General features: G+C 40.9%; 1 protein-coding gene across 1 annotated transcript; it reads right to left on the bottom strand.

The window, feature by feature from the left end:
- Positions 1-304: 304 nt before the first annotated feature.
- LOC136486419 (probable LRR receptor-like serine/threonine-protein kinase At3g47570) lies at positions 305-1416 on the bottom strand. The gene is made up of 2 exons (XM_066483302.1): positions 756-1416; positions 305-674 (listed from the first exon to the last, which is right to left on the bottom strand). Exons 1-2 carry the CDS (start codon positions 1414-1416, stop codon positions 307-309), a joined length of 1029 nt encoding a protein of 342 aa, XP_066339399.1. The 3' UTR covers positions 305-306.
- Between the last annotated feature and the right edge of the window lie 10795 nt (positions 1417-12211).

Raw genomic sequence — 12211 nt, 5'->3', positions numbered from 1 at the left:
CTTTTCAAAAAGCAAACACAAGAAAATTCACCAAATGTCAGAATCACATTTGGCAACAGTACAACAAATCCTTTCTTCCCAGAAATCAAACATGAGAACTTCAAGAACTTGCATGCTAGTGTGACGTTTTTTTTTTCTTCTTGAACTGCCGTTATGGTGCAGGGAGATAAGCCTTATTATATCAGCAGTAGCCAGTAGGGTAAAAGTGACACAACCTGGAAGAGGAAAAAAAAAAGAGTGAGGTACAGCTAGAACAATTTTTGAAGTATACCATATCAAAGTATAGAGGACGTTGCATGTATTACCTTAGTTTTCTCTTGGATATGCCTTGGTTTCGTGCAACCTTGCAGCCACTTCCTGCATGCAGATGCGCTCATTCGGGGACGTCTTAGTGCAGAGAAGCCCAATGTTTAGAACTGAAAGCAAACACTCCAAGCTTTTCTCCTTCATGGCAAATGAAGTTTCTTGAGATAAATCTTGTTGCTCTTCTAGTAGTTGAGGGTCAATAATATGTGGTATCATGTCAGGAAAGTTCATCTCAACAAATTTTGTGATGTTCATCCCACCATCGAACATTTCGTCAGTTGGCATCCTCCGCAAAAATAATTCAAGTAGAACAATCCCAAAGCTGTAAACATCTCCAGCACTCGAAACTGCTCCACCTGTAGCACACTCTGCAGATTGCACAAAAAGAATTGCTTACACCAAATATATATGCACATGAGAAAATTATGCAGTATGAAACTTCGTATTACCTGGACCCATAATAGCGGCTGAAGTCGAGATCGAGTGAGTGGACGATGATGATGCTGAGTCAACCTTGAACCTTGCAAGACCAAAGTCTCCAACATGTTCTGTCATATTGTCATCCAAAAGAATGTTGCTAGGCTTCAGATCACAATGGAGAATGGTTCCTTGGTTGCCATGGTGGAGGTACTCCAATGCATCTGCCACATCCACTGCGATACTTAACCTTTGAGCCATTGTGACGTGGATTTGAGTTGAGGTGTTGCCATCACATTTAGTAGAGTACAGTAGCTCATGCAAGTCACCTTGTGCCATGAACTCATAGACTAAGGCTTTGAAATCATTTCCACTGGAATCAATACTGGTGCATGCAGTTACTATAGGAACTAGATTTCTGTGCCGCACCTTACGTAGAGCGTTGCATTCTGCAATGAAGCTCTGTTGTGCTCCCCTTGTCTCTAGACGGAAAACTTTGATAGCAACCAAGGTTCTACCTTGGAAGAGTTCTCCTTTATACACGGAAGAATATCTTCCTTTGCCAATCAAATTGGATGCTGAGAGCCCACATGTTGCTCTGGCTAGATCGTTGTAAGAAACTTTGGGAAATTTGCTACCGAACGATGGCAAAGATAATAGGTTTCTTTTTTGTTTTCCTCTCCAGACAAGCATTATAAACGACGAAGAACAGTAGGTCAAACACAGGAGACACGAGATTTTAACGTGGAAAACCCTCCCAATAAAGAAGGGAAAAACCACGGGCACCAACCAGCAAATCTTTATTATATCGGGTGAGGTTACAAACATCGGGGATTTATATCTTTTCTCATCCCAAGACGACTACTTACAGAAAGTATATATAAATATGAAAAAATCGGCCCAAGCCTTCCGGCGACGGGCCTCGCTTCGCTCCGTCAGAAATTAGCATTTATCTTGTACATAATTGAATTTGGATCATAACTCAACAAACTCCACCTTGAGACAAATTTCTTCTTGTAGCATAAAACGAACCTTCACCCTGAAACAACAAAGAAATACTTCCGGTGCCAAGTAGACTCTTGGACTAAACAGTTATACCAACTAAGCTTGAGCAAAGCTCAAACTTAGCAACAGAAACTGGCTTTGTCAACATATTAGCAGGATTATCATGTGTGCTTATCTTGCGCGACAACATCGCGAACATAATGGTATTTGACATCAATGTGCTTCGTTCTCTCATGGAACATCTGATCTTTAGTGAGACATATAGAACTTTGACTGTCACAAAATAAATTAATGCAAGAATCATCTCCACAAAGCTCAGCAAACAAACATTTCAACCAAACCGATTCTTTACATGCTTCAGCAACAGCCATGTATTCTACTTCAGTCGTAGACAGGGCAACAACGGGCTGCAATGTTGCCCTCCAACTCACAGCACAACCACCAATAGTGAACACATAACCTGTGAGAGATCTCCTCATATCCAAATCGGTAGCAAAATCTGAATCCACGTAGCCAGTGAGTCTCTTATCAGTCTTGCCAAACTTCAAATAGGCATTTGTTGTGTCACGAAGGTACCTAAAAATCCACTGAACAGCCTTCCAATATTCTTTACCAGGATTAGCCATGTATCTACTAACCAAACTCATAGCATATGATAAATCAGGACGAGAGCAAACCATGACATACATCAAAGAACCAACAACACTAGAATATGGAACTCTTGACATGTACTCAAAATCCTCATTCGTACCGGCACATTGTAAAGCTGATAATTTAAAATAAGGAGCAATAGGAGTACTAACAGACTTTGCATCATGCATGTTGAAACAATGAAGAACTTTCTTAATGTAACTTTGCTGACTAAGAAATAACAAACCAGAATTTTTGTCTCTTGTAATCTCCATACCTAGAATTTTCTTAGCAGTACCAAGATCCTTCATCTCAAACTCACTACTCAACGGTTTCTTCAATGTAGTGATTTCTTTCTCGCTCTTGGCAGCAATCAACATATCATCAACATATAACAGCAAGTATATAGGTGATCCATCAACAAATTTAATGTACACACAGCTATCAAATTTAGACCTCTTAAAACCATGTGACATCATAAAAGAATCAAACCTTTTATACCATTGACGAGGAGACTGTTTCAAACCATATAAGGATCTCTTTAATTTACAAACATGATCCTTCTTACCAGGTACTATGAACCCTTCTAGCTGGTCCATATATATCTTCTCGAGCTCTCCATGTAGAAACGCAGTCTTTACATCTAACTGCTCAAGCTCAAGATCTCGCATAGAAACAATACCGAAAAATATACCAATTGAACTATGCTTTACAACTGGAGAGAACACATCATTATAATCAACACCAGAAATATGATTGAAACCTTTTGCTACTAACATTGCCTTAAATCTTGGAGGCTCACTGGGAGATAAACCCTCCTTTCTCTTGAAGATCCATTTGCAACGAATTGCTTTATTTTGTTTAGGCAAGCACACAACATCCCATGTGTTATTTTTCTCGAGTGACTACATCTCCTCTTGCATAGCGGAAATCCACTTCTCGCGGTCACCAGAAACAACAGCTTCAATGTACGTAGCCGGCTCATGAATGTTCTCCACCTGTTTAGCACAACTAAGGGCTTGTTCGGCTTACCTTAAAACCGGCTTTTTCGGCTTCTTTTTTCAGCCGGAACAGTGTTTTTCTCTCACAATAATTCAGCCAAAACAATGTTTTTCAGCCAGTTTCAGCAAGCCGAACGAGGCCTAAAGGCATAATGAACCATATCACATTCCTCAATAAAATGTGGACGAGATCCATAATTTCTCTTTGTTCTGCGATCTGCAATAGACTGATTTTGAGGGTGCAAAACAGGAGGTGAGTGCTGAACAATATCATGAATATTGTTATCAACAATTTCAGTTTCCTGATCATGTACGTGCTCCACCTGCACGCTAACATGTTGCTGCTCCTCATAAGAACCAACTGAAGAAACATCTGTGGACAAGCTGTCATTAAACATAACAGATTCATTGAAAATAACACTCCTGCTTATGAAAGTCTTTTTAGTTTCAGGATTCCATAACTTATATCCTTTAACTCCATAACCATAACAAACGGACACTAATGCAATGAGCTAAAGTACAATTCGTGATGCACATAAAAAAAATTAAATGCCTAAAATTTGTTAAGGCCTGAGAGATATCCGGAGCCGGTTCCTTTCAACTATCCCTTGCGATAACGCTTCTAGAAAACTCGCGTTTTTTTCAATAAAAAAACGGACTCGACTTGCCAATTAGCTGAGATGTTTTCTGGCCGGACGGTACGTGGTGATTGCCGAATTCAATTGGATCTCCTCCCATGCAGTCCAGCCATGACACGTGGACCCAGCAAGATGGAGTTCCATCGCATAATAATAACGTGAAGCAAACCCAAAATATGTACGTATACTTGGTTCAACATCTTGCGGCCGACAGACATACGCTGCCTGGTGGTAACGTATCTGCCATCCGTTTACACCAAAGGCCAGGCCTGTAGAATGTTACGGACCATTCGCCGAGTCGCGCAGACTGTCTTGTAGGCTCAACATAATTCGTGTTGACAAAATAATAGCCTGAGACATGTACGTGTACCATGGCCAGCTCACGTTGTACGCATGCGTACCTTCCAGCCATGGCTTGTTTCTTTCCCATGCATGCACATGTCGAGCACGTACATTTTCTATGTATTTTTAATTCGCATGCCCGGTGATACACACAAATATGAGTGTACGCGTATACAAGACGAATTTAAATCTGACAAAAATCCATCAAACAGGGCAACGGAATAGAAAAACGGACAAAAGAGGAAACTCTTCTTAGTCTCGGTCTCTCAGATGCGCAGGAAAAAAAAAAAAAAAAAAAAAAAACTGAGGACGACTCATGCGTAGGTTCAGACAGAGACCAAGAAACCACTTGTAATACCATTATTAATTATTATTACTCTTATTCTTTTCTATTCGGATAAGGATTGTTACTAAGTAGGATCGGAAGAATCTGTTTGGATTAGAATTCCTAGTTATCCAATTTTCTATTCGGATTAGGATTCTTACTCAAAATCGGACGAATTTATTTGGATTATGATTAGGATTCAACTATCCATATTACCTTAAAAAAGCCCTGTGCATATATAAATCAGGAGGGCTGTAGTTAAACGAGCAGGGATAAATTTTCACATTCGCGGTGAGTTAGTTAGGGAGAGGTGAATGAAAAAAATGGATGGCCGAAAATTTTGCCTCTTTAGTATTAGGTATAGATATAGATATAGATATAGAGATATAGATATAGATATAAATAGATACTAACATTTATGATATAAAAATATCATTAAATTTACTATAAAATATATTTTCGTAATAAACCTAGTTGGAGACATAAATGTTAATACTATTTACTATAAACTTGGTTAAATTTAAGTTAGTGTTGACTTGCACAAATCCCATAATTTTATTCTTACCGAGGAGTATTAGTATTAGCAACAGCCAATCGCACTTACAATGTTGCACTCTCACCGGGCCTGATAGTGACACCTTTGGCCTTGGAAAAAGTCCATTTGATCCCTCAACTATTGCATGAGTTCGATTTGCCTCCCTCGATTAGAAAATCAGTTATTTAGACTACTCTAACTCTTGAAATCGTCTTATTTATCTTTCTTAGCTGTTTTAGCTGCCCGCATCAGCCATCCTATGTGGCGCCACGGTAGCCACGAGAGAGGTAAATCAGGCTTTCACGATAATCTAGGGAGGTCAATTAAACTTTCTAAAAAGTCATGGAGTAAATATGTATTAAGAATACTAAACTCTGGTTTTAATACTAGAAAATTCCAAAGAAAACTTGTTTTAACTCAGGAAAATATGAAACCGGTTTCATTTTTTCCTAAAATCATGCTCTTTGTTTTTCTTAGCTAGGAGCCATAATATAGAGCATGACTTTTGTAAATGCATGAAGTTCGGCATCTCAGGTCCGTCCAAATTGTCTTCTTGCTCGATCACGTGCTTGTGATGCACGCGTAGACCTATGATGGTGACAACGAATAAGGAAGCAATCACGTCCATCGTAATATTGTTGACATGTTCGTTTGAACTTATCAGCCAGCTTATCAGCTAGAATCTACAATATTTTTCTTTCATAACAAAACAGCTAAACCGACTTTAATACTAGCTAAACAGTTCGTAGCAGCACGCCACTGTTGCTGATGGTCTATTGAGTCTGTATATGTCACTGGGGTGATGTTTCCTGAAGAAGATAGCGGTGCTAAAAAGTGAAACCACAATATACTTGTTATTAATGTTCAAATAGAGTTTGAATTATATTTTTATTTAGAATTTAATATGCCTGTCTCGATAGTTAAGTAAGACATTGCTGCCCAGAAACATTTTTGTGCATTTTGCGTGGCGATTTGTGCGGTGGTCCATACTGTGGTCAGCAAGGATTTGTCTTGGTCTACGTCCTTTGTTTCATATTTGGCCCGGTTTTAAATTTTAAGAAACCATGTAATTTTTAGGTAATTCTAAGCAAGGAACAAGAAGGTAGAGCATAATTTTAGATATTTTCCTAATTTAAATAAAATTTTCTATGAATTTCCTAATATTAAATTTTATTTTAGTTATTTTTAATCGCATATTGATTTTAGAAAAATATTTGGATAAAATTTCCAAAAGTTATTTCTATATATATAATTTTTTTATAAAGTCTAATTGACATTTTTTTAGACGAAGTCTAATTGACATTTATGAACTGTTAAATGTCACGTAACATAGTGTCATATAGAACTATCGGCATGGCATCGTGTTAGCCAAAACCACTCAGAGAGATAAATCAAACAGTTTTAAAAGATAAAGAAGTCTAAAAATCTAATTTTCTAATTAAAGGGAGCAAATCAAAATCACGTAATAACTGAGGGAGGTCATATTATGGACTTGTTTTCTTGGGGTTTGAGAGTGTCTCGTGTCCATGGCAGTCGGCGGGGCACCTTTGGGCTTTGCGTGACCGAGGCCTGCCCAGCTCTGGCTCGGGGCTTTCGGCTCTGAACCCGGAGGGGACACGCCTGCCTTTTGCTCACCCACAAGGCCTCAACACAAAAGGACTGGGTGGGCCGTGGCCCGTGACAGTTTGGTTTTTTGTTTTTTTTTTCCAGCTTAAATTAGTCATTAGCCCATCCACATAGGTGAGGCTAATAGCAGAACTAACTTTTTGCCATCAATATTTTATTGAGCTTTTTACCTGTATTGCCCTGAAAAAAATACCTCTTCTTTGTATGGTCTTTTTTTTAAACTTATCTTTATGGCCCCGAAACAAAATTTCCTTCCTTCTCTGCAGGGAGAAGTATCGAGGAGCTAACACTGCAAGGAACGCATAGCAGTAAACCTGTGGCTGCCGCTGATGCAAGCTCGCCCCGCTTTGCTGCTCCGATTAGGACGTGCGGCCGCACTTGCCGTCCACGCGGGGCCTCCCCTGCTGCACAGTACACAGGCTCACCGCCACTGGCTAAGCTCGCCTTCCCGACGAGGCCCTCGATACGGCCTCATCCCCGGACGAACTCGCCACAGCCGCCCGCAACTCGCCGCTCTGATGCGCGCAGATCCACTCGCTCCTGCTGCAGCCGATCGATTTGTAGTCTCCATGGATGCTCTTACCGCCGCCGCCGCCGCCAGGAGAGCCCGCCGCCGTTCTAGGGTTGCGACGAGTTCGAGCGACCGGAGCCCGTAGAGTTGGGCCCGATATCTGTCGATGGAGGTGGCGGTCGCGCTAGGCTAGCCGTCGGAGGGGCCGCCTGGTGCTGCGCCGGGGGATGGGCTAGCCGCGCCAGGCTGCTCGTGCTCGTTGGAGGTGCTGGCCACGTCGGGCTGCCTGCGGGGAGGCCGCCTACTGCCGAGCCGCGCTGCCCACTGGAGGTCGCGGCTGCGCCGGGCTGGCTGCCGGAGGGGCCGCCTGGTGCCGCGCCGCCCACCAGCCGGGGCCGCGTGCGCTCCAACAGCTCAGCGGCGGCGCCTCACCCACGGCGACCAACGCTGGGAGTGGCCTCGGTCTAGGTGTCTTTCCGCTCGGTCTCGCTCAGATGCGTGCATGCGGCGGTATTGGGAGAAAGAGCATAAGGGTAATTTAGACCTTTCATGTATTAATTAGTGGCCAAACAGGTAGAATAGAATATCCTTACTCGACAGAAGGTCATACAAGTAACAAAATTTTGTTTTGGAGCTGAAGAAAAAGAGCCATAGAAAGAAGATGCATTTTTTTCAGGGTGATACAATTAAAAAGCTCTATTTTATTTGTTAGCATGTTATATGGCTGGCTAAAGCGGGCTAGTTTGTACTAACTTTAGCCCGTTATTATATATTTTATTTTTATATAAATATTCTAGCTGTCAGCCCATTAATTATAGCTAGTCAAACACAGTAGGCCGGCATGCATCGATGACCAACGAGTTTTAGAGCCGGTTTGGCTGGGCTCTTCAGTAGCTCCAGCTCCAATACTGTAGTAGCACTGTAGCCCAGAGCTAGGAGCCTAGGAAACACATCTCCGCCTGCTCCTGCTGTGTAAGCAAATGTAGCAGGGAGCCGGAGCCCTTTCTTCACAGGCGTGCACAGTAACAGCAGGAGCAGGAGTCCGAAGCCGGAGCCGCTCGCACGGAGCCATGCCAAAGACTCCTCTAACTTAATAAGTAAAATATACATAAGATTTCTTGAAACATGCACAAAAATGATAGACAAAAGATTTTAGGCGGACCTATTCGTTTCGCTGAAATTTGGTTTATGTTGATGTTTATGTCGATTTGTTGCGAGAAGAAAACATTGTTCGTTCGCTAAAAAATACTGCTAAAGTAGTTCAATCGACTTCACTTATTCTAGGTCGTGCTCGGTGTGGTTTTTATTGCCTATAAAACATCAATATACTAAAATTACATGATATGAATTGTACAGACAGTCCCCCTCTCATGCATGTGGGTTTAAAACAATCGCTAGCTAGCGTTGCTTCTACTCAAGACCGACGACCGGCGGTGCATGCCGATCGATGACAATGAAGCAAATACTCTAAAAACAAAACATGAAGGTGGAATTTGACGGTCACACGCACTGTTTGTTTTGACTAGGCGAACACTGGTGACTGCTGATGCGTGTGCAGGAAGCACACACGTAGTACTAGTACTGGTACCTCCATGTGTACGTGTATCCTATTCATCGTGACCTGCTGTAAGTGACGCTTTTCACCGTCGCCATGATGATCATTTTGCCGGACTCGTGCAGCGCAGTGCATGCGTGTCTACCGGACGGCGGACACAGGCCGACTGGTGGCTGGTGGCGCTGGCGGAAAAGATTGGAAGGCTAGTGAGTGAGAGCCACCCCTTTTGCCGCACATCGCCAACGCATGCATATGCGTTTTGTACGGTGCTACGCGCTAAGGGTTCACGGGCGGCGTAAAAATCGTCAAGCAGTAGGACTCCAGCTTACACGTACTGCACTTTTCACCTGTTCGCTCGCGCTCCAGCGTGATGATGACCCAGGACAACAACCAACGGCCTAGTCACATGAATACATGACATGACGACGAGGAGTAAAAGTGTACCAGAGCCGTATGCACGTACCGACGAGGCGACACAACTACGTACAGGTACAGCTTTACTGTGTTGGTACAAAAACACACCCATACCCTAGATACTAGTAGTACATGTAAGGAGACGGCCTACGTGTGCTTTTGTCATTTCATCGATTCACATATCCTCCTAGTAGTGTATGCCATGCGTGCAGCTCCAACAAGGTTGACGCGCGCGACCATGGGTTGGATACATTTTGTGGATAATAATTGTTTAGCTGGAAATTAATATAATAATAGGATAAGAGCAAAAATCAATCAAAATAATTGAGAAGGATTAGAAAACGGAATGGGTGATTAATTACAGAGTAAAGTATATTTTTCAACCTAAAACTCACAGCGTAGTTCGATTTTTTCAACCTTAAACTATATATGAAACCGAGTTACACGGACCTTCTAACCGTTGAAACTGGTACAAATTTGCTTCAAAGTGGTTGTCTATTTTTAAAAAATAATATAATTGATTTGATCTATAAGAATTTATAATTGTATTTTAAGTCATAAAAATATATAAACTAGTTCCAATTTTCTTCTAAAAATGTCATCTGCCTCTTAATGATATATTTAGAGTTATTTAGATATTACTTGTTTCAAATAAATAACGAGCGCGACTATATGAACAATAAAGAAATAGGAATACAAATAAACTAAATCCAAACACACACACACATATCATAAACAAGTAGAGAATATATATTTTTTTAAAATAATGGTACTAGTTTCATATTTTCCTGATTGAAAATAAATTGTTTAATTATGAATTTTAGGTAGTAAATCAAGTTTTTTTTTATAGAATAGAAAACCACCATTGAAAGCAACATAAGGAGCAAACTTGTTCGGTTTTGACAATTTAAGGGTGCTTGTTAGCCGCTTTCATAGTTTAAGGTTAAAAATCTGACTACTGTATAAGTTTTTTCAGAGAGGAAAATGTACTTCACCCTTAATTAGATGCTCTAAAGTTGGGGCACAGATATATTTCAATTCATCTACAGAGATCTCTACCCCGTGAAAAACCCGAGGAAGGTACATGTTCCCCAACTTGATCCAAAATACTACTAGTATTACTCCTAGGCTCGAGGCTCCTAGCTACTCCTAGCAGTATCCAATGCTGAAGTATTTTGTTTGTTTTCACAAAAGGTTAAGCACACTATACCATAGGCTTCTTTTATGGATTGATGTTAATATATAATAATGGACCGACTACATCGGAATTAGGGTATTCTCGTTGCTCGAGAGAAGAAAATATAGGAGAGTGTTTTCTCGTTGCTTGCTAGAGGAGTACAAGCTACTCAACTGTATCTTCCACATGCATGAAACAAAACGTCGCAGATACCTGTAGTAAGGGACAAGCAACATCGAATAAAGAAACAAAGCGGAATGCGTACGTGATGCAGCCACCGCAGCTAAAAAAACGTTGGGAGTTGCAAAATAAAATTAAAAATCAAATAAGTATCCAAGAGAACAAATTCTACCTAAATTAGTGCCAAATATATCGAAACTATATAGGGTCTTGTCCCTTCCTATTCCTTCAAAAAAGAAAAGAAAGAAGATGACGACATTTGAAAAAATAGTAAATTTCTCCACCATCCACCATGCATGTGTCCCCTTTAAATGTCTTTATTGATTATTCAGTAAATAATGGTTTTTAAAAGTGCAAACTATGGCATGTCTAGTTCATGTCTAAAATTGCCACGTCACACATTAGTCATGTTTAGTTCACTGCTCTAATTACCGACACCCCACACTTTTGATTCTTAGCATCCTGTCCCACATGTTATATTTATTTATTTTTGTCAAACTTTGCCATAAGTACAGCCATAGTTTATCTAAGATTAGGTGTGCAAAGGTTAGTTACTAATCAAACATGCCCTAAGAACTCTCTCCTTCCTGAACAAAATGTTACTAGTATAAGATTATGCATAGAGTTTCGCTCGTGATGTCAATCAAAGCAAAAAAAAATCAATCATACATTTTAAATAAGTAACCATGGGTCTGAGAGGACACGCCCAGGTTAATCCACCTAAATAAACCAAGTGTCATCCTCTTCACCAACTTATCTTAAGTAAACAAACCCGGCCTGGTAATACTTAGAGATGCGCTTCACACACTCCACTAGTGTGTCCATTGGATCATGTTGTTTAAAATACACATATGACCTCCATAACTCAAGTTTGATCTTAACACGAGATTGCACAAAGCAACGAGGAAGAATAAATGAATGAAAGGTCTTATCTCTTCGCTCCCATTTAGCCCTTGTTTAATTCCAGAAAGTTGGAATTTGGGGCTACTGTAGCACCTTCGTTTTTATTTGGCAATTAGTGTTCAAACATGGACTAATTAGGCTCAAAACGTTCGTCTCGCAATTTCCCACCAAACTGTGCAATTAGTTTTTTTTTCATCTACATTTAATACTCCATGCACGGGCCGCAAACATTCGATGTGATAGGTACTATAGCACTTTTTTGGAAGTTGGGGTCCAACTAAACAAGGGCTTAGCTAAGCCATCTCCCTCTCTTTCTCTAAGTTGTTCACTCGAGTAGCTCTCCTACTAGCTCATTAAATGAAGTGGAGTAGGGGCGCTCACCTTGTCCACTCGATATGCTACCGTACCTACCGTACTTGAATTTTGCTCAAGTGGCCACCATGCATGGTATCCATCAAACTTGAAATAATTTAACAATGGCACCATGAGTACAACGGTTTTTCAGAGGGCCTATGCACAAATACTATATATTTGGTGGATGCAAGGCTCAACACATGGGTGACTGTGAATTGCCTGAAAGCACGCCATATTTTGAGTAGGGAAATGTTATGGTGTGGAGGAAGAACGAAGTGGTGGGCATCTGTGG

The sequence above is a fragment of the Miscanthus floridulus genome, chromosome 10, assembly GCF_019320115.1.
Source record: "Miscanthus floridulus cultivar M001 chromosome 10, ASM1932011v1, whole genome shotgun sequence".
Lineage (NCBI taxonomy): Eukaryota > Viridiplantae > Streptophyta > Magnoliopsida > Poales > Poaceae > Miscanthus > Miscanthus floridulus.
The sequence above is the reverse complement of the archived record's forward strand: the minus strand, read 5'-3'. Positions and strand labels throughout refer to the sequence as shown.

Bases quoted from the DNA above. Each gene is read 5' to 3' on its own strand.
- LOC136486419 (XM_066483302.1), bottom strand. From the start codon at position 1,416: ATGCTTGTCTGGAGAGGAAAACAAAAAAGAAACCTATTATCTTTGCCA. The intron at 675-755 runs GTAATACGAAGT...TGCAATCTGCAG, and splicing joins AGCCGCTATTATGGGTCCAG to AGTGTGCTACAGGTGGAGCA.